Source organism: Zonotrichia leucophrys, chromosome 4 (genome assembly GCF_028769735.1).
Source record: "Zonotrichia leucophrys gambelii isolate GWCS_2022_RI chromosome 4, RI_Zleu_2.0, whole genome shotgun sequence".
Lineage (NCBI taxonomy): Eukaryota > Metazoa > Chordata > Aves > Passeriformes > Passerellidae > Zonotrichia > Zonotrichia leucophrys.
The window spans coordinates 19,060,176-19,086,321 of record NC_088173.1 but is presented as its reverse complement, the minus strand read 5'-3'; the positions used below and the strand labels follow the sequence as shown (position 1 = coordinate 19,086,321).

The 26,146-nt window shown below is 39.5% G+C and overlaps 2 protein-coding genes across 18 annotated transcripts in view; one reads left to right on the top strand and one right to left on the bottom strand.

Annotated features, from left to right (window-relative positions):
* The window catches only part of NEK1 (NIMA related kinase 1), a 41,317-nt gene extending 34,960 nt beyond the window's left edge, over positions 1-6,357 (bottom strand). For 9 of the 16 annotated variants that reach the window (XM_064710671.1, XM_064710680.1, XM_064710682.1 and 6 more), the window contains exons 1-5: positions 6,133-6,324; positions 5,694-5,860; positions 3,451-3,599; positions 3,274-3,370; positions 1,183-1,280 (exon numbers count right to left, since the gene is read on the bottom strand). In XM_064710671.1, coding sequence (XP_064566741.1) covers positions 1,183-1,280; positions 3,274-3,370; positions 3,451-3,567 — 312 coding nt within the window. In that variant the 5' untranslated portion in view covers positions 3,568-3,599; positions 5,694-5,860; positions 6,133-6,324. The other 7 variants (XM_064710677.1, XM_064710675.1, XM_064710674.1 and 4 more) reach the window with 7 other exon arrangements.
* A 41-nt stretch (positions 6,358-6,398) lies between these two features.
* Positions 6,399-26,146, top strand: part of CLCN3 (chloride voltage-gated channel 3) — a 59,559-nt gene continuing 39,811 nt past the window's right edge. For both annotated transcript variants that reach the window (XM_064710666.1, XM_064710664.1), the window contains exons 1-2: positions 6,399-6,521; positions 15,460-15,635. In XM_064710666.1, coding sequence (XP_064566736.1) covers positions 15,476-15,635 — 160 coding nt within the window. In that variant the 5' untranslated portion in view covers positions 6,399-6,521; positions 15,460-15,475. The remainder of the gene's footprint in view (positions 6,522-15,459; positions 15,636-26,146) is intronic.

Genomic DNA, 26,146 nt, shown 5'->3' with positions numbered 1-26,146 from the left:
CAGGAAGCCTACTGATGCTCTCAGAAACTTATTTTACTTATAGTAATTCTGTGTGTCTTAAAAGAAAAATTTTACAAAGTAGACTTTGATGAGAAAAGCAACAAACATCTAACTTGAAGATTATGAATAAGCCAAAAACGCCCTTTTTTGGGTAAATTTGCAAAAAATCATAATTCAAGAAGTGATTAATGACAAGAACTTTGCCAGGTGAGTAGTAGTTTTATATTCACTACTTAGAAGTACATACATGACAAAATTGTACTATAATGCAAGACAATTTTCACTTTTCCATTTGAAGTCCTTCTTGTAAAAAGTGAGATCAAATTAGAAAATTAAAAGTTTTACAAATTATATCCCAAATGCTTCATATACTACTAAGACTTTCCAATCCCAGGTAAACTGAGATTCTACAGGACACAGACAGAAAAGCATAGAAACAATTTATAAACAAAGAAACATATAAGTCCTAACAAAAAATCCACCCTGAATCCTACATAGTTTATTTTTACTTAATTTAATCAAATCTGTACTTAGAATCCTCTCATTTATTCCAAGCTACATCACTTCTCTTTCACTAAAAATTACTTTATAACCAGTTTAGTGGCAAAATAAAATATATTGGAAATGTATCAGCAGAAGATTAAATTTTTATTACTGGCAAAATGAACTTTTGAATGATGCCAACTCCATATTTCCATATTTCATAGTATTATACTCAGAAAGTATATTATTTTATACTTATGACACATGAAAATCAGTATTATGATACAAAAATCCTATGCCACTACATCTTAAAAAACTTTAAAAATTATTTCAGAGGTTTAAGGATATTCATGTTGTCTTTCGGTATTTTTCATGTCTCAGATTTGGTTGACTTCACAAGAGATCCAACTTCTAAAAGCATCTTACACATAGAGACAAAATCTCAAGTAACATACCCAGGACTTCCAACCATAATTTCTTTCTGTCTTTTTTTTTCTTTGTGCAGTTGTTTTTTTTTTTGTCTGTGTTTTGGTTTGATTTTACTTTTTAATGATAGTACATTGACCAACAGCAACAAGAATGACTGTGTGAGAATCTCCTTTTAGATTAAGCAACCACACCTATAACCTGCACCAAAATAATTTCAAATTCATGAAAAAGTATCCTGCAACAAACACTACAACAGCAGTTTGCTGTTACCTGATCTTCAGAGAACAGGATTCCTTTCTGGGCATTTATCTTTTTAAATAGATCTCCTCCTTCACAGTAATCCATCACTATGTACAGACAACCATTTTCTGAAAAGTAAAAGACAAAGTAACTCAAAAAGACAAAAGCAAGACTCTTCTTTACTTAACTTTCTAAATATCTTTACACAGTCACAGAAAAAGCAACAAAAAATTTACTTTTTCACATGCAGCTTTAGATGTAATTTATTAGTCTATTTTTTCAAACTTCAAGCAAAAATATGTTTATTATTTTGAGTTTCAAAACCTAATTTTTCCATTTTGGTAACACTAGACTATTTTGATAGGGAGGGAGAAGAATTACATGTACTGAACCAATGTCCCAACATGGTGCTCAAAACCACTATGAAATTAAGGGTGTCATTTTATGAACGCAATATAAAACCAATCTTTAAACTTTTTTCAAACATCCTATAGATCCCCCTACCCTAAATGGATCTTATGTTGCCTCTATTTGCCTTCTTCTTTCTTGGAATTTTACCTGGACTTGCCAGAACATGACAGCCATTAGCTTTCATACTAGACATGCAGTTTATTTCAGTCTGAAGAACAGTAAGAGAACCTCCAGCAAACAATGAGAGATGGAAACAATTATTTTCTCTTTTTTGAATGAAATCTCAGGAAACTTCAAAAATCCCATGCAAGTTTTCAGTAGGAGGTATGAACAAACATAATACATTTCATTCAAAGTTATGGTTTTTCCAGTTACGGATGAAAATACAGATTAGGCAGAAGCAAACTGCAAGTTACCAAAAGCGTAAGAACTACACTACTCACATACTAGGCATGATTTTGAGAAGAGATGAATAACTGCAGAAAATCAGTCACATGCTGGTCAAAGGAAAAAGAACCCCTATTTTATGAAAAAGTTATTCACAACATTTAAAAACCTTTGAATTAAAACAAATTGAATCATCTAAGTCACTTAAACTTCACTCCCATAAAATGCTTCTGAAATCTGCCTTTCAAAACATCAAACTCTTAAAGTTTCTCTGTTTGGGTATTTTATTATCATCTTTAATTAGTGTAATTTTAAAAGATGATTCTAAGAGTCTAGATTTCTTGCACATCTATTGCAGAAATAATTTTCTTCTGTGAACTTTATATTCAATGTATTCAAAGTCAACGTGTTCTGGCAATAAAGATGCAACACAAATTCTTGTGTATTATGGATTACAGGATCTACCTTGTAAGAAAAAAGCAGTCTTAAAGAACAGCCCTCTACCACAAGGAAGAAAGCAGTGTGTATTTATAAACCTGAAGTGTGGCTGTGTAATATGATTATGTCACAAAAATCTAATTTAATGAAAAGACAAAGTGAAAGCCCTAGGCAAAAGACATAAGAAAGTCAGCAGAAAGGAAGGAAAGAAGAGACCAAAATCTCTAAATAGCAGTTGAAATAATATTTAGGGGCTTTTAATAATATTTAACTTTTACATTAGGCTTTTGGAATCTTTTTTCTGTTGTGCCCATTTCCCAAGACATTCACTGTGAAGACAATGTAGAATTATATTTCTCCTTCCTTCATTGCCTGATGAAGTAAACAGCCCCATCTATTTTCCCAGCTCTGAAAGCAATTATATGGTTGCAGTTACTGAAGACTACATTCTAAGACAACAGACTTGGACATAAAACTGCTCTTGCTAAGTTATCAATATCCAAATTTAGACTGTAATTTAACCTACACAAATTTAACCTACACAAGCATTCCAGTTGCTAGGGTATATTCAAGGAGACTTATGCTCTGGAGAAACAAGAGAATATCTTTCATTTAAGTATCAACCAAAACCAATACTATATAAGGTATAGTCATGAATATTTGTTTATTTGTTCCCCTTTTTCCTGAATTACAAATTCAGGAAAATTATTTTTAAACGTGGATGGGGATTCTGAAAAAAATATGGAAAATAACTGAAGTAAGTAATAAAGGTATGAAAAATACCAATGAAAGAGAGAAAACTCCCTGACTTTTAGACTATGTGCAGTAAGAAGTGCACAGAGTCACTCACGTTACTTCAGGTTTTACAGTATTAGTTCACCTTACCTTCAAATGACTCCCTATACAGGACAATATTTGGGTGTTTCATGTTAGCCAAAACAGCAACTTCTCTCCTTGATTCTTCTCTCTCCTTATGTGACATCTTCAGAAGGAAAATAATGATTTGTGAGAACAGAAGTACAAAAAGAACGGCTCAGGAATTTATTAATACCAATTGCTTGCCTTAGAGATGTTTATTTCTTTAATGACATACTGCTGGCCATTTTCTTTAGCTCTGACAAGTATTGCTTTCCCAAAGGATCCTTCTCCAATCTTCCGTACTTTGATATATTTATCCATAGTTCTCCTCCTAAGGCATCCTTACTTGAGTACTGGAAAAACAAACCAGCAAACACAAAAAAGCCATGAGCATATTTAATTAGGAGTACTTAGTGATTTAACCTGATCATGGTATTTTTCTCTAACTCAAAAGGTTGGTCCATTTGTCTCTTCAGTTGATTTTCTCTAAATCATCTACTCTTAGTCTCAACTCTGTTTTGGTACAGTTGGCTCATTTGGGCCAACAAGGGCTGCATAACTAAAACCCTGTTCCATCCTTCATTTTGACTAAAAAGGATCTGTTTTGTCTTAAAATAAACCAGTGCAATCAGTGCCAAGGCTTCTGATTCAACTGGCACAAAAACATCATAGAGCTATAGCACCTGATTAAAAATGTTTAGTTCAACTTTGTTCAACTTCAAATACTTTGGTAAAAACAGGACACTAGGGAGCTGCAAGCAGAAGCTATGGCAATATATAGAAGCGTCAGAACAGCACAGTGAAAGGGCAAAACAAAGACCAAAGTGACAAATATCCAAGCAAATTCACAGAAGACTAAAAGATTATATTTTTTAAAGAAAAAGAGCTTCCATAACCCGAGAAAGTTTCTATAAGCTGAAAAAGACAAAAGTGTCCTAGGATGTTCTTCACTTAAGCCTCACTTGCAAGAACTAATAGCATTTCTGCTTTCCTGTAGCCAGCTTCCTTCCAACAGGAGATCCTAGTAGCTTAGAGTCAAACTTCACACACACCACAGGTCTCACAATCAGGGTCTCTCCTCAATTTGAGGGTTTTTTTAAAATAGAATTACCATGTACTAGACACGGATGCTGCTTAACAGGATCTATACTATGAAAGGAGACCAAAATGAATAAGCCTGATAAGCATAGCAAGACAAAACAAGAGAGATCTAAAGTAATCTCTTCTGCAAAAGAGGAGATGCAAAGCTTACTAAGGCTAAGCATAACTACCAGGAAAGTAAAAAGTTAAAATTACAGGCCTGCAGTGTTTTGGTAAGGTTGTTTTTTTATTTTCTAACAGCACATAAAGATAGTTTAATACGAAGTTGCACTTCTAAACATAAGAAGGTCTTGGTATTAACTTCAATATTCTCTTTCAGGCAACAGTAAAAGCATAGCAGGTGGGATACAACTTGAACTGTGCATGACTCTGCTGAAGTTCTCTTCCTACTCTACTTTATGAAATAACCAGAGTTGCTCTACAGTTGAAACAGCTGCATTAGGCGTAGCTTAGGGCTGCCTCTGCATGCTGCTCTGCTCCGTGCCACTACAAATGGGCAGTACCCAGCCTTTGGGCGATTGTCACAGTTCAGTCAAAGGGGTGTATCATCTTCCATGAGTTAGATGGCTTATTTTCACATGTGGCAAGGGAAAAACAGGCGTCCAGAGGAAGGGCATCAGCGCTGACAGGGCGGTGTCTTTTCAAGCCCAGGGCAGCAAGTCAGTTTATCGGACACGCAGGAGAGCGGCGCAAGTCACACCCGAGGCAGCCCGCCCGACCGGAGCGCACGGCCAGGCCCGGGCCGGGATGGGCCGCGCTCCGCAGCGGGCCCCGCCAGGCCGCCGCCCCCGCACAGCCAGAGCAAGCCCAGCACCGGGGCGAGAGGCTCGGCTAGGAATAGCCAGCCCCAGGGCGGCTGGAAGAGGCCACCCGGTACCTGCCCGGCTCCCAGCGGGGCAGGGCAGCCCGGCCCGGCCCCACCCCGCCTCTGCTTTCCCCGCGCCCGGGGCCCCACCCCGCCATACCTGCCCGCCGCGGCCGCGACTGCCCAACCTGGCCTCGCGCCCGGCAAGGCCACGCCCCCATCCGCCCTTATTGGCGGCCCCGCCCCGCAGTTCGGCACCTATTGGGCGAGCCCGCACCGGGGCGGGGCCGCGGCCCTGCCCGCGTTAGCGGCACTTCACCCTGGTAACGCGCGGCCGCGGTCACGTGACGGGCGGGGCGCGCGCGGGCGTCAGCGTTTTTGGGGGAAACCCCCCCCAAAACAGCCACGAGTGTTTCAGCAACGAGCCGCGACCCACAGCGCCGTCCAGCCCGGCTCCGGCGGTACGTGTCTGCCCCAGGACAGCCCCGGGGCGGGGCTCCGGGGGCAAGCGTGCCGCGGCGGGGCTGAGCGCAGCGCTTACCGGGGAGGGTCGGGCTGCACCTGTGGCTCCTCCGTTCCCGACTCCAAAGCGCGCCTTAGTGGCACCTATGGGCAAAGAGCCTCGCGCCTCCTCAGTCCGAGTGCCACAGGGCACGGCGCCCTGCGGGCTCGTTAGCCTCGCACGTAAGCGGACCAGCGGGCATTTTCCTTAGGGAAAGAAAAAAAAAAATCCACCCCTTGACTTGACACGTTTTGGTGGAAGTTGCATTCGCAGTGTGTTAAGTGGACCCCAGACTGGCCTCAGCACCTCGGCTGGCAGTACCCAGGAGCTCCGTGCTCAGCCCGACACCTGCGTTTTCTCCGCAGGTAAAACCCTCAGGCTCTCGGGCCTCCGCAGCGCCTGGAATTTAGGCGCGCCGGAGTTTAGCCCGAAGCCGAAGGATGCCGCGATGTCCCCGGCTTCACTCTGCCTCCTTTACCTGGGAAACCGCCTCCACCCCGTTCTGAAGCGCGGGGCTGTCCTACCTCCCCCTGGGCCCTCAACCCGCCCTCGCAGCGAGGGCGCCCGGCACGGGCCCCTCCCGGGCCTCGGGGAAGCCGCGCCCCTCCGGGAGGGCGGGAGCGGGGCCGGACCCGCGCCGGGCGGACCGCGGGAAGCAGAATCAGCAGTGACGGCGATGCTGACCCCGGGGGCCCGACGGGCGCCGATTCTGCGCGCTGGCAATCCCCGCCCTCCCCGGGCCGAGGGGGCGGTGCCGGGCGGCGGAGCGGCCGCGGGTCCGGGGGCTGCGCCCGTGTCCCGCTGGCGCTCGCAGGGAGGATGAGCCAGCGCCTCCCCGGGGATCAGCGGGCGGCGCCGCCCGCGCAGGTACGGGCAGCGGCGGGGCGGGGCGGGCTCGGGCTCCCCGCGGCCCGGGGACACGGCAGGGCAGCGAGCGGGGCCGAGGCGGCGGGAGGAGGGGAGCGGGCACCTCCGCCCGCCCAGCGGGGCGGCTCCGGCCGGCCGGGGCTGGGAAGGGACGGACGCGGTGGCTCCTCGCGTGCCCCTCACCTCGTCCGTGTGCCTGCCCCGAAAGGCCGGGATGAGGTGGGGAATGCCCCGTGTGTTTACCCAGTGTAAACACAGCCTGTTTGCACCGTGTCACCCCATCCCGGTGTTTTTTCGGGCAGCATCGGGAAAGCGGGGGGCTCTGCGGCTGGCAGTGTCCAGGGTCTGCTCCCCAGGATTATTCTGCATGAGTTACTCGCTTTATGTCGGCTCACGGGTTTGGCTAGTAGGGCCGCTCTTAGACAAGGGAGAGAGGTCATAGGCTCTTGTTGGCAGCCTCATAATTATATGGGCGTGCAGGTCGCTGAGGTTAAAACTGAATATTGAGTGCTTTCTTTATATTATCTTCCTTACTTGACCAAAGTTCTTCCCTGACCTAGCCAGTACCGTGGAAATGGCTGTCAAACAAGTGTGTATCAATTCTTGCTTGAAATGAATGGCTGTGAATGTGACAGTGGAAAATCGTGTGCTGATAGTGAACTATGTTCTGTGTAGTGTAGTAAATTTGCTGTGTCACACTTTAAAGTACTAAACTAGGTAAAATAGGGCCTTACAACCAAATTTAAAATGTTTCTGGGTCTAACCTATGTTGGAATAGATGCTTAAATATTTTTGGCAACCTACTGGTAAATGGTAATCATTTGGGCGTGAGGACTTGCACCTCATTTTTGAGGTTGTGGGACCTCTAAAGCTTCTGGTGCTGAGTTTGTGGAAGAAATTGTCAGGTGAATGTGTGCCTTTTGCTTTTAGATGCTTTTCTTTTTGGTGGACCTGTGAAGGGGTTTATTTTCAGTATCCCTTAGCAACAGAGATACTTTGCAGATACAGCTATTTGACTGAAGGATGTGTTGGTATGACAGATTTGAAAGCAGATAGTCATCAAAACTGTTTCTCTATTTAAGGAAATGTCAATATGCTGTAATGTAAAATTTTAAAAAATATTTGTGCATTATAGGAAACATACCTTTGTGAAGAATAATAAAAGAGAACCACCAGCTGTCGCTACCACTTTTGCTAAAATAAGTCTTTCACTAACTACTGCAAAATTGATATCTCTTTGACTGGCAAGCAGGTGTAAACTTGCTGCAAAGTTGTCAGAGTGGGAAGGACTCCTGCTCTGGGAAAACTACACGTAGCTTGAAACTTAGAGCTTGAAACACAATGACTCTGCATCTCTCTGCAACACATGAAAACAGAATTTACATGGTGTTCAGAAAAATGGAGCTTGTTTCTCGTTTACTTCTGTTTAGTATTGGTTTGTGGTATGTCATTCCTAAAAATTCTTTGCCTGATAATGGTAGATGTTATACAGAATGTGTATTGTATGTTTCTAGAAACACATTTTACTTGTTGTATTCCAAGGTTTTCTTTGCCCAAAATTTTTAAAGTGCCCTCTTTGAGTCGTTTACTATTCCACTGTTCTCTCTGTGGTGCAAACTTTCAAGTTAGAGTAATCCTGGGTAAAATTCCCCCCCTTCCTCCCTCTTCTCCCCTTGTAGTAAGAACAAGCCTATCCAAATTCTTGACCAGGAAAGACACTTGAAGCTGTTGGCCTTTGCTCTTTGTGACTGCATTGCCCTGAACCACTTTATTTTATGAATTTGTCATCGTTTTTCTCATGACCATGTTTATACTTCCTGTTGTGGTCTCTTGCACACAAACATTTGTAGCAAATTGGTGTTTGAGTAACTTGTGAGTGAAAAGCCACTGTGCTGGTTATTCTGTGAACAAGTGGGTCTGGCTGTGTTGTATATCTTCTGTTCACTGAATGTGCAGTTTGGCTTTCCCCCTCACACACACTTTGCTTTGGGATCTGTGTGTGTGTGTCTTACATTGAACAGCAGAGTTGCATTCCTTGAGTGTGAGCACTAAAGCTGGGACAACTGTTCCAAGTTCACAATCATTGCCAAAAGGCATTCTAGGAACATTGTGATAGTTTCTTCCTGCTCTTATTTAGCTGACTTCATATGCACGTGAATAGGTGTAACTGTACAGATCAAGATTTCAGGGTAAAGTCTTATAATAATTTGGCAGTAGGGGTATTTTTAACTTGGTCATAAATTAAAAAAGTAGAGTAGAAGCTCGACTGCTGAAGAGATTTGTGCCAGAAGTAATCGTGCCAATTTGAGTTAATTTCCTAATTCTCAGACTATTTTGCATGTTCCTAAATTTCCTGCTTTGGCACCTTGAGAGCAGCAGTAACCCAATAAACTCCAAAAGTTGTCAGCAGTGGCAGTGATCATGTGCATGGAACTGTTTTTGTTCTCTCCCTGCTTATTTTCCCAAAACTAAGATTTCAGCTTAATGCCTGTGAGCAAGTTCCCAGTTCTGCCCTCGTCGTTGCAGTTGTTCCCTTATGTCAGAACTTCAAAGTGCAGGTTCTGTGTTGTCTGACTTGCCAAAGCTGTCCAGGTGTCAGCTCAGCTTTTTGCTGTGCTGGTGGACGAGGAGGCTCTGCAATACAGTACTTTGTGCTTGTGTATATGCCAAGCTTTGCAAACTGAAGATGCTCAGAATAGTAGAAAGTTGACAATTACAAATTTTTAGAGTTAACTTGAAGCTTGTGTTTTGATTTTTGGAAGCCTTTATGAAAAGTCAGCTGAGAGAATAAAGTCTAGACAGAACAATACTCATTTAAATTGACTGTGATGAGGGCTGTAAACAGATTTTTTTTCTGCTGGAAAATGTGCTGGGCTTTAGAAACATAAAAACTGAAAAATGTAAATTGTTGAGATAGTCATTAATAAATACTAATGAAATGAATAGATACTTAATGAACTGATATTTTTTATTATTGGAGAAGGAAGTTAATGAAGTAATTCATAGGCTTCGTGCATAATAGAAAGAATTCTAAGCAAAACTGTTAAAGTGGTTATGAATCTGTTTACATCTGGAGTACCCTTATTAGCTTGTATTATGTACTAGGTAGTCTTGAGTATATATTCCTGGAAATGTAAAGAAAAGAATTTATAACTTCATAGTGGGTACCAGCAGTTACTTTTAATAACTTGCAAAGAGCGTAGTCTGCAGTCAGGTATTTTCCCCTTGAACTTTCTAGGCATTCAGCTGTTTTGTTTGTTAAGCATTTTCCTTAGGCTTTCTAGTTACAGGATTAGATTATGCTTACTTCGTGGGGCTAAGGAGGACTAGTAAATGAAAAAGTGACTTAACTTCAGTCCTGAAGCACAGACCCTTTGATAAAAATAACCTTTGCTTAAGGTTAAATAACCTTTGTTATTTTTTCTCCTTATTTTTTATATATTTTGATAATTTTCTCTAAAAATTGCAGAGGAGCTGAAGTACTCAAATGTGTATTTAGCATGTTCATACTGCAATAAGTACAATGAAGAAATGTTTCCTAATTGAAATAGTAAAAATGGCATTTCACTTCAGTACTTTGTTTAAATTCCAGATTGAGCTACTGGGGTGATTTAATATTTTGACATCCTGCCAGTTTAAATTCAAGTACTTGTTTTCCTGAAAGATAAGTTTTTGTTTGAGTTCCTTCCACTTTTATCTCCAAATTATGTTCTCTGCCAGATTTCTTGGATTTTGATGTGTTATCTGCAGTTTTTGATCTACTGCAGCTTTTTCCCCTGAGTTTTCCGCTTCTAATTTGTGTCATGTATATGATGGGAAAAAAAATCTGTTCTCCATATGCTTCCAAACACAGTCATTTTCCGATTTTGAAAACTGAATCTACAGATTTCCAGAGTATATCTAGGAAAGAAAATTGAAGATTTCTCTAACTGTTATTTGACGTTTTTGCTTCTAGTCTTGCAGACAATTTTGTGTTACTGTCACTCTTACAGACTTAGCAGTTTTCATTTGCTTTGTGCTGAGACACGAATATTCTTTTAACTTAGGCAGTAAAGCTTCTAAGACATCTGAGAAGACCTAACAATCTGTGCACTAAGTGCTTATGCCATTACCACAGTTAGAAAAATCTCAGTTTTTATTCCTAAGAAATTTTAAAGAATGTTTCTTTTCTTTGGATAGGTAGAGGATGGATTATTTTTAATAAATTTGATCTATGAACTCAGTGAACTGACCTCATATCTGTGGTTATATAACAACACATATAGGATAACTCACCTTCTTTGCAGTCTGTTAGTTGAAAGCGTTTTAGTAAACTACAGGTGATTTTTTTTTTTGTAATATTAAAAATCTCTCATGAACCCAATTTCTTTTTTTCCTCATAAAATACCCACCATGAGTCTTTGTTTTTAACTTGATAGCTCTACTGAGCAGTAATTTTCTCTCCAGACACTCCTGCCAGAAACTTGTCTGCCATTTGTAGACCCTGATGAAATACAGATAATTTTGGCAATGCCCTTGCCAACGTTTCAACTAGGTTTTACAGCTGGAGAGAAGAGTATTCAAGTAAGGGCAGCTTGCTGTGCATTCTGAACTGCTAACACACTTGATTTAGGAAATCCTTTGCTTTGGTGCCATTTGTTAATCTTAACTACCTTTTGATTTTTTTTTTCTATCTTCTTTAGTTAGAATATCTGTTTTTATTAAAAAGCTGGAACAGGCTATTAACAGTCTTGTTTATTAACATCAGAGGTTCACAGGTCTCTCTGAAAAGATTTCTATGTTTATTTCATCATTTGAAAATTACCACAATGGCCACCAGTAATGGTTGGGAGAGCTGTTTTTAAAAAAATGAGGTGGCTCCTGTGCAGTCAAGCAAAGGATCAGCCATGAGCAGAGCCAGGTGTTGATCACCGATCAGTCCCTCCTCACCTCTTACCACTGTTGCTTGAGAGGATCCCGAGCAGGAAGCAAAGTAAGTCTGTTGTCAGCACTCCTGGCCTTGAGGTTTAAATAACTGTACTTACTGCATCTGTCACTTTATCACTCTGCTACTGTGATGTCTCTCCCTTAATGGGAAGGAAGCACTCAAGATTCATAAATGCTCGTAGTCAAAAGGAACAACAAAAGTCAGAGAGTCTGCAAACAATCAGAGAGTTTTGTTAGTGCCTTACACACTTGGCATGAAAGTTGCAGTGTTAGTCTGTGTAAGTGCATGGCACTGGGTTTTGGATAAAGGGATAGGGTGAAAGAGAAGAGAGAAAAAGAGATCACTAGTCCAGCGTCAGTACAGCTGATGAGATGTCCAAGGTCCTGGGGGCACTCCTGGGCTTGCTGGGGTTACTTATGAATAGATAGGTTTTCTCACCAGGAAGGCAGGTTTCTTGTTTTCTGTGCAAATTACCCATTGTGTGCAGTCCATTTGTTCAGACCTTTCTGGAAATGGGCTGGAGAGCTTCAGGGGTCTGGGATAGTGTTGATCCCTCTGCACAGTCCGTGCCCACACCTCGGGCACATTCCTGTGCTTGCGCTGTACTGTGTTGTGCCCCTCTGTCAGAACGAGACCGAGGATGTTTGTCCTGAGGGAGTGCTGCCCTAGCTCTGCATGGCCCCTTCTCCAGCCAAGCTTCTTATTTCTCATGTCAGTACCAACAATTGTCTGTTATTACCAGCAGTCCCTGGCTGGCTCCACAGCCATCCAGTTATCACTGTTTGAGACATACACATTAGCCCCTTATCTTCTGGGATTCAACAGTTGCACAAGCCAAGAGGAGTGCCCAGCCTTTTTAGTTTCTGGTGACCAAAGGGTTGTCACTTTTGACAGAGGACAAGGGATGTGTTCCTGTTTACCTGGTGTTTTTTTCACTCCTTTGAAGCTGGAAATGTGTTAGAAGGGAGAGTAAGGACCAAGAACCACCAGGGGTCCCCACAAGATTTCACAAGTAGTGGTCCTGTGCCTGTGCTGTGTTTTGGAGAGCTCTATAGGATTTTTTCCTTAATCTCATGGGCTTTATTGTGTCTCTAAAGAAATTTTAATACAGACCTTAAAAATCGGTGGTTGCTGCTGTTATTGAGAAGATGCTTGGAGTAAAGCTGAGGATAGTGGTGCTTTTTCACATTCCAATTTGACTGTCCTGAACAATATTGAACTAGAGCGAAATTGTCTGAAGGATTCTCAACTCAGGTGTAACCCTGAGTTTACGAATCTGTGCACATAGTTAGGGACTGCTCAGTACATTTTTCTGATAACTTGAAGAAAAGTAGTATGATTAACGAGATTTCTGGTGATGTGTAAAAGCTCTGCTCCATTTTATAACCCTCAGATGACTTCAACACAAGTCCACATTAAAAAGGAGCAAAAGCCTTTAAAAACAGTAAAGAAACACTGCTGTAGTGTTTCTTTAGTCTTTAGTCTTTTCATCAAACTGAAAATTACCTAAGATTCAACAAACAGAAGTTATATTGTCTGCAATGGAAACTGCAGTCATAGTTCCTGCCCTTCAAAAGAGGAGGATGGGTTTTACCTTTGATTTGTCTTAACGAGTTGCAATGTTATTTCTCATCTGAATATGATCACAGAAGGGACACCAGAGATTTTTTTTTTTTTTTTTTTTTTTTTTTTTTTTTTTTTTTTTTTGTTGAGGGAACTCTTGGTCTTTTCTTTCTTGGACTGAATATTTATACCTGTAGGTACTGACCCATTGGTTTAGAAATTAGTACTGTATCTTTCATGTACTTTAGGCTTGCTCCAAAGCAGCAGCCATGGACACAGTTGTTTACTGTGATTTGCTAAGGACCAGTACCTGCCTGTGGAGCTGAAGCTTTTGAGTCATACTTGCTTTCATACTTAGTTCAGGTTCATGCTAAGGGATGATATGGTTAGCTTTTTGTTTTCTCTTCTCTCCTTTTTAAACTCTTGGCTGAAAACCCCTCCCAGACTTGACCACTCATGGCTGCTTTGGTTGAATGCTGTTAAAGTATTCACATTAGTAACTTGGTAAATGTGAAATGCCATTAAAAAGTACTCCCATTAGTGACTGGGTGTGAAAGAAGCAATGCCTTCCATCAGGTAGGCTGATATCTTTGTACCAGTGGGTATAATTCTTCAGCTGTCACAATATGGGTAGCCATAATCTTCCTGGTTATGACATTTTAGGGAGTGGAGATGCAGTGGTTTTGAATAATTTATACAAACTAAAGTCAATGCCCTTAATGTTTGTCATCATATGACCAGGAGCATGAGTTTGCTATTCATCCGGTGATTTTATACTCTCAGGTTTTAGTTGGTTTCTTGTTGACTACCTTTTTTTTCTTTTTTTCTTTTTTTTTTTTTAAGCTAGAGGAGATAAAAAGAAGTATCAAAATGAGTATTTATTATAGGTTCTGCTTTTGTGAAGATCAGGTCTATGGTGATGATATTCTCTACTGGTATTTGTCATAAAAATGAAGAAAGTTTTCAGGCTGTTGTTATATTGTTTTTAACTAAGATTGTTAAGATTCAGTAGAACACAAATATGAATACTGAGAGGTTTTGTTGCAGTTTTAAAGCTAAGACTGTGCTTTACAAATATTATCTTTTCATGTGGTTGTCTATGTTCTGTTCATATTTGAGTAGGTCTCTTTCCTCCATACATGTTGGTTTTATTTTGGAAGCAGCTGTGAAGGAAACTAATATAAGCTTTACCTATGGATATTTTTGGAAACTGACTTTTTGTCTTGATTTCAAGGCACTGGGAATCTACTACATAAAGTCTTTTTTTTTTTGTATTAAAACTCAAATAGCTTCAGTTAACTGGCAGAATTTTTCAGCAAATTGCTCTTTGGTTCCTGTCACCACTTTTCTCTCCTATATTCTTATGTGTAAAGCTTGTGTTGATAATTTTCTTTACATCTCTCTTTGCTTCATGGGTGCATAGCATTCTCACTAAGTGCTGTACTCTAGTAGGGTTTGTTGGAAGATGTATGAGAGTGAGAGGACAAATGACTGCCTTTTAGCTTAGTAGTTAGTACTGAACAGAAAAATTGAATTTTACACTGATTTTTCAAGTAATTTTAAGTAATTTTTAAGTAATTCTTAGTTTGAAAAAGAGCTCTTTTGTTAAGATAAATCATTCTGGTTTTTTATTGGCTTGTGGTTTTTTGTGTTGATTGTGTTTGTGGGGTTCTTTGTTGTTGGGGTTTTTTAGCTGTTTTTGATTTTGAACTATTTAAAGCAAATTTGTAATCTGGAAGAGTACTTTAAAGTTTTCACTCTACCTCCCTTCTGGGAAAATAACAAGCCTTAGCTGCCTTTTTTGTTTTTCCTTTGAGATACAGAAAAGTGTTTTTGTGGGATCACAGAGCACATTCTAGAGATTTACTGATTGCTTGGATCAGCTGTCAGCAAATGTCTTGTAAATCTGGGTTTTTACTGGCCTATTTTGCCTTTTCCATAGGCATGTCTCTGCACTGGAAGTGGTTCCCTCAGCTGACTCGCTTCTGTGCTTGACCTTTTAGTTGTAGAGCTTGAAAGAGGGGCAGGATGTCTGACGTTGGAGAGCAGAACAGTGCCTGTGGTACCAGACTGCAGAAAGCTGCGCAGCCTTCCATGCTTTTTCTGCTATTAATGTAGCTGTTTGTTCACTGTTCTCCTTTGCCACTGTACTTCCTGCCTGCACTCTATTTAATGAGATTTCCCACTATATGCTATGTCCAAGTGCTCATTGCTTTCTTTGCTCTCTCTAGTCATAACAGGTAAGATATCCTGCTTTACTCTCTGTTCTTCTGTTTGGTTATATTTGTTCTGTATTGCTGCTACCTTTTTGTAACTTGTAGTAGTACTGTCACCATAAAAAGTTTTCTCCAAAGCCTAAAATACTTTTGTTTTATTTTGATACAAATTTCTTAGTGTTTTTTGACTATTCAAATAGGAAATAACTTTTTTGTTTGTGTATACATGCAGGTTCTAAAGCAGCTAAATGGAGTCTGAGCAGCTGTTTCATAGAGGCTACTATCGAAACAGTTACAACAGCATAACTAGTGCAAGCAGCGATGAGGAGCTTTTAGATGGAGCAGGTGTAATTATGGATTTTCAGACCTCTGAAGATGACAATCTCTTGGATGGTGATGCATCCATTGGTAAGTTAATCTCAGCTTGAAAGTTTCTCTGGGTTGTGTTTTTATGTGTTGTGGTTTTTTTTTTTTTTTTTTTGTTGGTTTTATTTTGTTTTGGTTTTATATGAGCAAATCTGACCCTTTTCTGTTAAGCTAATCTGTCCTTCAGAGAGAGGCTTTCAACCTAAAAGGGCTTGAGCATTCTTCTGTGTGCTCGCCTGACAATTACATTGTGTGGGATGACTTCTGATACAGGGCAGATATTAACATGCTGTGGCAAATGAAAACTTGCTGTCAAGTAAAAGGATGGCTATTCTGCAGGTACCTGGTCTTCTCTGCAGTGGGATTTTGGAAGTTTCAATGTCTCCAATGTTTCTTTGATGCAAAAATTAACAGGCTGTTTTAATCATTACTTCTAGAGATGAATCTCTTCTGATTCCTTCAGCTTCACCTCTGTAAAGCAGAGGCAAAAGCCAAAAGTAGGAGTGTTGTTAGAAGCAACAGAATGCACAGTGTGAGCTGAATTTTTGACTAGATAAAAAGTTGTAAAGAAAACTTTCTACAGTGAACACTATAAAAGCACTGAAGGAATACAAAGAAGAAAGAACTGGGAAGCTCTTGTTTTTTAGTTTAAGAAAACAGTTCAGGCAGTGAAAGTGTTAACATTCATTTAGCAGTAGTCAAAGAGGTGAAGGAGGAAAGAAAGTAATTCCTGTTAAAGATGCTAAACTTGGTTAAATGTCGACTCTGGTCACTTCCTCTCACTTTGTTTAAAATCAACCTCTGCTTCCTGTATTTTTTGCTTTTTTACTGTCTTTTCCTTTTCTCTCATTAGCATTTCGTTGTTTTCCTTCCCCACAGTGTCTTTTCCTCCATATATTTTGCCTTTGCTGCACTTAGCAGTTGGATTTTGGCACTGTACTAGATGGTTGTGCCATACCATTATAAGCATCCTTCTCACCTGTATTCCTTCTTTCTAATTAGATATCTTGAATGTGCAGTGGTTAACTTCTATACCAATACAGGTATCACAAGCCAGCACACCTTCAATCTACATATTCCTTCTGGCACATTACTTGGACAACACCAGCATGCTAAAGTCCAGTGCTTAAGAGCTGGGAAATTATTAGGTGAACAGCTAGCTTCTGTGTATAATTCTTTATTCTAAGTATCTGGCACTTCTAATAAAGTGAGTGCCTTGCTTGTCTATCATAATATTTACAACCTGTACTGAAAGCTATTCTGAGGCTATTCCAGTTATTGCTCATATAAATAATTTCCATCACTTCAAGAATGAAGGAGAAATGAGTTTACAGTAAAATAAATAGTTTCAGAGCCACTGTTCTGCCCTTTACTTGTTGTGAAATCAGATCCATAAATTGAGTCCAAACAGATGAGCTGGTTGTTTTGTTTGCATTGTCAAAATCAGTGCTACTTGCTGCACATGCCTGCAGCTCCCATCTTGTTCTAACACTGAAGTAACAGAATGTGGGTTGGTACATAAATATGAATGTATTTTCTTTCCTGGAACTTTAATTTTTTGCTAATGACTTCCCTGCTTGCCCCAGTTCTGGACTCCCTGTAAGAGGCAGCAATAAGCCCTATTATTTTGTTCAAGTGAATGGTGGTTTATGTGTCTCCATACAAGGAAAATGTTTTATTGTACAGCAAATCATAATAAATATCTTACTGGTAGATCAGAATCTGATGTTAGTTTACTTTTTTGGGTGGTAAGAACATACTTAGAAAAATGTTACACATAAACTTCCATTCAGGAGGTGAACATCTGTGTTTCTCATTCCTTAGGTATCCAAATGAGGTGTTTTTTCTTCTGTGTTTTTTATACAGCAAATCTCATTGACAAGATAAAACAAGGGCTTTCTTGCATGTGCCCATTTTGTAATTCTTGCTTAGCATTATTATTATTACTATTATTTAAATACTCTTATTCTTTTGCTGTGGTTTTGTTTCATTAAGTCCAAGTTCAGATGGATTCAATATGGACAACATGGAACATTTCTCACCTCCTGAGGAAGGGCAGGATCCCCCCAGTAACTGGAAGATTACACACTTCTCAGCACTGCAGTCCTCCAGAGCATGATGTGAATGCAGAGGCCTCAGGTCTAGCTCTGTGCTTTAGCAGGTGAACCCTGCCAAAATCAGGATCCCCTATTTAAAAAATATAGCGTGCTTTAAGTCTGTGGGACTGGAAGAATTTATAAGCCTGGTATCTTAGCAACATTAGCAAAATGGCAACAGTATTCAAATGATTGGGGAAATAATGTGGATAAATTGAAAGCTGCATAGCTGCAGAATGTAAGTTTGTAGAAATGAGCGCAGACGTGAGTTTATGCAATCTGCATAGGTTGGCATGGACAATAGAGTGCACATCAGCATTTTATAGTTTATGTAATAAAATATAGAATTGCAGATTTTTTTAAAAAATCAAGACTATGCATTGAGGAGAAAACAAAGGATTAAGAAATAGTCTTTATCTTCTTTTTTTCAACTAATGAAAATGGAAACATAAGTTGCACATATATGATGTAGAGAAATGTCTAACAATGTGGAATTTCTAAAGTAATTGTAGTCTTTCCCCTTTGTTCAGAGGCTAGTAAGTTAACAGAAAAAGTCTGCTTATTTCACTAGGCTTGCTCAGTCCCTTGGCTCTCAGGACATCAATTCTGTAAAGCTGCACTGTACTGCTATTCACATTACCACTCACATTAAGTACTTAACTGAGGTTTGGAAAGCCATTGAAGCTCTTACATAGGGGTGAATATGCCTTCTGTTGAAAGCATGTGGAAACTGGATGATGTTGGGAAAGAAAGCTAACCTCATATACTTCTTATGTGGGAAATTCCTTGCTACTATATTGGACTAAGCAAATGAACATTAAACTGAAATGAGTAATCAGAAACTCCTGTCACCTGGACTCTTAGGTTTCTTTAATATTTAGTTGATAGCAATTTGTCTTTTTAGAATCATCTTATTTGGAAGGTTGTGGATAGTTCTCTGTTGGGTAATCACCATTATCTTAAAACTGGTGCTGTGCAGCAATCTTGCTTTTCTTAACACCATCTGAAAGCATGTATGTGACCTGTCTCTCAGTGTCTCATATGAGGAAAATACAGAAATTGTGATGATGTAGCATTGTAACCCAAATACATAGATATGTATAGTAATTATATATGTACTATGCCTGTTATGCTTCCTGGCAGCTGTGTTCTTTGCAATCCTACAGATTTTCAGTGGCAGTGTTATGGAGAACAAGCGGGTATTATGAAATTGTGAATTCATTGAGCGTAGTGTACTTTAACATGCTAAATAATTACATGGCCATGTATGTGGAGGCTTGGATGGCCTGTACCAAAGCCCTGCCTTGAAGGGATGCTGCCTGTCATCCTGTCATCCCAGATGTCTCCATAATTTTTCTCAGAATTGAGGGCTGTTTGTATGATAAGAGAGGACTGCATCAGTTTTGACTGTTTTTTATTTAAGTGAAGGGCAAGCTGAGTAGGAGGGGGGTTTTTGTACTGTTAGACTGCAGTTTTTTTCAAGGCACTTTCTGAAATTAGATGATTAAACCTTATTTGCAGTAAGAATGGTTTGCAAACAAATGACCTCATTGGTGTTTACATCCCGATGTACTTTGATCTGTCTGTGGGAATCTGAGTCCTGAATGAGCTTGCATTGTTCTTGATAGCTATAAAGATTCCTGCTTCAGCTGAAGGAGCTTAGTTGCTTATATTGTGAGTTCAGTGTGGAGACACTTTACAATTTGACATATGGTGTTAGCATAAAATTGGCAATACTTAACCTTAGTATGACAACCTGTAAACTGGTAATTCAAAAGCTGCTGCTACAGCCTCTACTCTCCTCCTTGCTACTATCTCACTGGTGCTGAAAAACAAAGTATGCCAGCAGGTCATAGTGTACAACTCTGTATCTCTCCTAAAACCTCCTTAACCATGATTTGGAGTCCCTTGCCTAAAGACTGAGACCTAAACAATCTATTTTTGGTGCCTTAAATACCGACACGAAAGATCTTATAGTAGTGAACTAATATTATGGCATTATTTGAGGAATGCAACTTTCAGCAAGAGCAGGCAGTTCAGTATAATCAAGACATTTGTACCACAGCAGGGGGTAATTTTTTGAGCAAGAGCTAGTCATCTTTCCCAGCAACATGTGAATGTTGTTTCACATGTATGCTTGTTTCTATTTAGCTATTGCTCTTTATGAATAGAAGGAAGAATACAAAGAGAAGAATAAAATAGCTTACTGTTCCTGTTGTATTCTTTATATGTGGAGATTGCATTAATGGATTCTTCCTGTTGTTCACAGCTGATGTGAAGAAGAGCCTTTGAAGTAATTTTGCACCTTTGGCATTGTTCTTATTATCCATTCATTGTATTCATGTGTTATAAAACTGACTTGACTGAATAGTCATTATGACAGTTTGAAATATCACTTTCCTGAGTTGGCAATATTTGCATTAAAGAGCTCATTGTCACAGAGCTGTAAGAAGTGTATTCACCCCCAAATTATGCCATACAGATCAAAGCATGAGATAACATGACTTGCTGTGATCACAAGGTCAAGCATGAGGCACAGCTAATTGATAGAATGCAATGAAATTAAATTGTCAGTAGCTAGTTATAATTTACTTTTTTCCGGTGGATTGTAGTTAGGCTGCACACATTTTGCCTGTGTTTCATAGTACTAATGCAGCTAAACACCGGATATCTGATAGTATCAAACCATGATTTCTTCTACTTTTTTTATTAGTAATGCATGAAGTTGATTTTGCCCTCTTGAACAGAACCTCTCTTGAACAGAAATTGTTATACATTATGTTTAAATGGGTAACTGGGCTAATTAACAAGGTTCTTCTTCAGGCTTTTAAAAATTATTGTCAACATCCCTTCTCTTCCCCCCTCCCCCCTGCCACTTCCCCAGCTGACTGGAAGATTCTTAGTTTAAGGAAAAAAAATGTTTTGTCTTAGCTATGGGATGTCATTATAGAATGAGTGGATTTCAGTGAGTGTCTGTTTATTATGCTAGTGATTTCCAGAACTCTAATGTTTGTTTGGTTGGGTTTTCTTTGTAGTTATTGTCCAAAATGTAAATTCAATTGGTGGTGTTGTAGTTGAACAGCCTGTAATGGTGTTATAGCTAGATAGTTAGTTTAGGCATTAGGCTGTCTGAGGGATGGAAATTACAGCAGTGTGGATGTAGAGTTTTAGTAACCAAGTAGTTTCTTGTTCTCTTATCTGTTTGAAAACAAATAATTATCATTTCCATATCTCATAAATACCTTGGTCAGCTCTTTGAGGACTTGTCAACCCTACTAACAATCCTTGAATGGTCCCACTGGTTCTTCCTGCCAAAGATTTATTCAGCACGTGAGCGTGATGCTTTGGAAGAAGATGAATTATAGTAGTAATAATCCATTCTTTCCTTCTTTCTGATATTATATCATTTTGTTGGCTTCCTTCTGCAGCTCTCCTGAAGTGCTTAAAGCACATTGGCTCTGTCAGCAGATGCTGCTGAGGAAGTTGTTCCCAACTTGACAGCTTGGTGTAGTGTCAGTATGTGTATGCCCCTCTCCCAGACAAACGGTGTGAATAGTGTCAAGTGGAGGAATGAAAACAGAGGAATTGTGATGGCATATATATAGAAAGATGAGTCTGAAATTTAAAAGAAAATAATTCAGTATAATATGTCTATAAAATCCTTAGGAGCTAAATAGACAAATTTTTATACAGATTTAATAATATTTCATTTATTCATTTTAGTTTTGATTTGTTCTCTCAAGTCAGCCAAAGAAGGCAGATAGGATTTTCCCCAAATTGATGTTGGGCTGTACTCTTGTTTTCTGCCTTTGAGAATATTCTTGCTTACCAGCATTTTAAAATGAAAGCTTTTCATGTGCTTGGATTAAACAGAAATATTATTCTGAAAGAGGGTATCATGCTATCCCTGAAACATGAGAAAAGCTGTACTGAGTCAAACCACAAAACTACCTAGCCTAGCATCCTGTCTCTGGCAGGGGTTAAAAGTTAGTGCTTAAGGAAGAGAAATAACAGGGTAAGAGATAGGCACCACAGTACTTGCAGAGCAGTTTTTGCCTAGCTGATGGCCCCTCGTCTGTGGGTTTTAATTTTAGTCTTTATCAGTGTATTTTTCTTGAACTGAGCTTTTCTCACAAATGCAATTCTTCAGCACTCAAACCATCCCTTGCAGGCTCTCATAGCTTAGCTGTGTTTTATGTAAAGCACCACCTTCTTTTCTTTACTTTGAACCTAAATCCAGGTATAAATACTGCTGAGTGCCAGAGTCTTACTTAGGTGAACACTGGCCCATGTGTTAGCATGGGCTGACACGTGGATCTCCTTGTCACTTACCCTTGTGTGGCATAAGTGCTTAAGTTCTCTTTTGGGGTTTTGTTTTAGTTATCATCTACAGTTGTAACTGCAGAAAATATTTCTGCTGATACAAAAAGTTTTAGGGGGTATTATTAGCTTATTGAAGTGAAACTGCTGTTGATAGGAAAAGGTTTGATATGAAACTAGGACAGGGTGACCTGAAACTAGGATTGTGGTGCCAAATACACATACCCTGATAAGCCTATCATGCAGTGGCCATACGCATGTAGAAACTAACAAGGATTAACACATGAATTACGTGATGCTGTCACTGTTATCAGAACAGATGGTGAAAATTTTATTTCCATTGCTACTTATTTTTTCTTCTCCTCAGTTACGTCTTTTTCAGGTTGAGGTCTTCTTATTTGCTTGATCCAACCTTGTAGCTATCCCATCCCTTTGGATCTTCTTCACTGCCCCTTTCTGAGGCCTTTCTAATATCTCTAATTTTAGGGAGGGATCAGAACTTCACCCAGCATTTGGAGGATGGGCATGTCCCAGAAATTGAGTAAGTTTATTCTGACCACTACTTAGTACTGAGCCCATAGTTTAATGGAATTCAAAATATGCCTGGCATAATGTAGTGTTATATATTAACAACATCCAGAATTGCTGTTGACACTATGTTCACAAAGCCTATTTATTTATGAAGAAGATGTAATATTCTCAAAGATAGAAGGTAAGCCTAATGTATATATACATTTATGTATATGTGGCTGTTGTGCTTTAGGAGTGGTACTCCCCAGTTTAGTTCTCCACTGAGACCTTCCAAACCATGCTGCTTGCTCCACCTTCCCCCCCATTCCTGCCACCTCCGAGGGTGGCTGAAGAGGAAAATTGGAGGAACAAAAGACAAAAATCACAGCTTGAGATAAGAACAATTTAATGGAAACAGCAATGGGATAAGAAAAAGAACAGTGACAACAACAATAGTGATAAAAAATGTGTACAAAAAAAGAGAATGATTCACATGCAAAAATTCTCACCTCAGAGCCTGACCTGACTGCACCTACTGCAGCCATGTTTTCCCAACTGGAAAGGAATGTTTTTCTTGGGAATTAGAGTGAGTCCCATATCCCTGCCCGAGCCATGGTGTGAGGTGCTGTGGAATAACAGCACAGTGTCTTGGTCCTGGCCCTCCCACTGAGTGGGGCCAGAGCCAGCACAGTGCTGTGCCTAGGGAGCAATTTTATCCCCTTAATATGCTTCTAACACCACGTTGGAAATATTAGCCAACAGTAAACAGCCCTAAAACAGAATAAGGGCAGTGGAGCAGATAAGACCTAGATCCTTGAATGCATCTAGGTATGAGGAAAAACAGAACAATCTCTGCAGCAGAATTTTGGCTAGTCTGCGAAAGGGGAGAAGTGAACTTCAGGGAAGGATGCCAAATCTTCCTGGTGATGCATTGTAAGTACAGCTTTAGCAAACTGGAATGTGAGAACACATATGCAAAGGTGAAAATGCAGCAGTACTTTTTTTCTTAGTAAAAGCCTATCCTGTAAACAAAAATTACAGAAAAAAAAATTTACTAGTAGTTAAGAGGCTCTTAGAGTATCAGAGAGAGCAGTTTGTTTGTAAAAGATAGCTTGCATTTCTTCTAAGTCCTCCTCACATGTTTAATACAGAGAAGTATATATTTCTAATTACAGTGTAAAACAGATAAATTAAAATAAAAATCACCAAAAAAGTGATTTTATTTAGTGAGAACCTGAACTAAAGTGTTCTCTGGTGGGTGAAATGATTGTGAGCAAAATTAAGTAACAAATTTGTGGGAAAGTGATTACAAAAAAAGAAACTGTGATTAAGAAGCTATTTTTTTCTGTATAATGGAAATAGGGAATAATCTTACTGTGTATTACTGCTGTGCACATTCTTCTGTTTTTTTTTTTTTTTTACTTCTGTGTTGCTTAAACCCCATCTTCCTTAAACTACTCAACAGCACATGCTATAAATTTGCTTTCTTCTGCTTTTACATTATATTTGGTCTAAAATTTTTCGTTTTGTTATCTGTCTGCCTTATTGAGGCTTTTGATGACATGGTAATGGTAACAGAGTCTTCCATATATAGCCTGATACACTGATCAAGGACAGAATTCTGTACACTGCCAATAAAGGAATGAACTTCAAGACTCTAATTTATAATGCTTCAAAATAATTTATCCTTGTTTTTTACTATATATCAGTCTGAAGCTATGTATAACTGTACTTTTTTTTCACTCTCTTCCTTTTCTCCCCATTTTCTGTGATTGCTTCTTTTTATATCATCCTGGACCATGTCTGGGAATTAGAACTGAGAGAAGGGTGCTTGTCCTTTTATCATCTTTCATATTCTCACAGAAGGCTCTGTGTGACCCATCTGAGAAAGTTGTATGGTTTTATGCAGAATGAACAAAGTCAGGCTGAAGGGGCTCCTTGATAATGAACATTAAGAGAAGTCAGTCTGGTAGAGGGGTTAGACCTGGGCTTAATTTGGCTGCGTGGTTTGAGAAAAGGGTTAATGAAAGAAGAAACTGGGAGAAAAGGTAGGAGAGTAAAGCTGGAAGGAAAAGTAATGATGAGGTACAGAGGGTTTTGAGACATTTTATGTATACTTTGGGCACTCTGTTGTAAACAGATGCTTTCCCCCCTTCAAGAGAAGGTATGTATGAGTTAAATTCTTTTTAGAATGGTTGCAGATGGTAGCTACTTTGGTGAGTGCTCTATATGTAGCATTTTTTAGGAGAACATTATCTTCTAGCTCTGCTGAAAGAGAAGCTTTAGTTTTGAATAATAATAGGGAAGAAAATGACAGTTGAGAATCACCAAAATCTTTTGCATCAGTCACACTAACATTTGTAATTATCAGTCACGTTTTTGGCATCTGTTTTTATGCTGATGAAACCATTCAGCACCTCAAAACTTACATTTGTAATTTCATAAAAGACATGATTTTAATTTTCATTATCTGGTAAGACAAAGTTACACAGTCTGTCACCAAAACAAAGTAAGTAATTGGGAGAAGCAAGAGCTTGTTTATTTTGTATGTAGCACAGTGCTTGGCTGTCTTCTTTAAACCTAGCTTACCTTTTAATATGAAATGGTGGGAAGTGCTTCAGAATTAAGGTCTTCCCTCCAGCAGGCTTGGGTAAGCAGGCTGTCATACCTCTGTGGTACTTCCCTTCTTTTCATTGGCCTTTTGTCCCTTCAAAACATATTTCCCTGGGTGTAACTGATTTGTATAACCTCTGACTTGTTTTTATATTGTCAGATACTTTGCCTTGAATGTGATTCTTTCCCTAAACCGGAAAAGACCAAGTGTGGAGAGAGGATAAAAGTGCCTTTTGTCATTCTTACTATGCCTTAAAGGTGTGTCACCTATGCACATTCCAGTATTTTCAGAACAATGGACTTCTGCAAGGACAGGTGCATCTAAGTTATGGTTAGCCTGCAGAGAACAATGGGAGCACTCCAATGTGTGAAGTTATTTGGGCATGGAGGATTTCTGGGATTGAGACCTAGGCTATAATTACTGCAATGACATTTGGAAAACAAGCTGCTATACAAACCTGCTGTTTACATGTGAGCTGTTATATGTAGTAAATTGGCAATTTGAAGGGGCTCTCAGCCACTTAAAATAAGGGTATTGTTAAGCTTGCTTTAGGCCTTACAACAAGTGTTCATAATACTTTGTACTCTATAATACCCAAAATACATAGTTAGCTAGAGACACCATTTAAATTACTATAATTTTGGAATTTGCAGAACTTCACAACAGAAATAACTGACACACTCTTTGGAATATAAAGTTGTCAGTTCAAGCTATGCACTTTTTCAGATCAGGTAGAAAAAGAGTAATTTGGAAAGATTAAATTGCATAGGTGTTTAGATATTTACAAAGAAAAAAGACTGCTTATTATGTTAGTGTGCATAGTATCTTTCTTTCTTAAGAAAACAACACAAAAACTAAAATCACCTTTCATGGTATTGCAGGAAAGGCATTACACACAGTAATGATGGGTATGAACAATGAGAACACAAGCTGCTGGTAACTGAGAAGGGAAAATGACTGCTCTGCTTTTTAAGAGTAGACAAAGGGCTGTATTGCCAAAGCCAGTCTATATA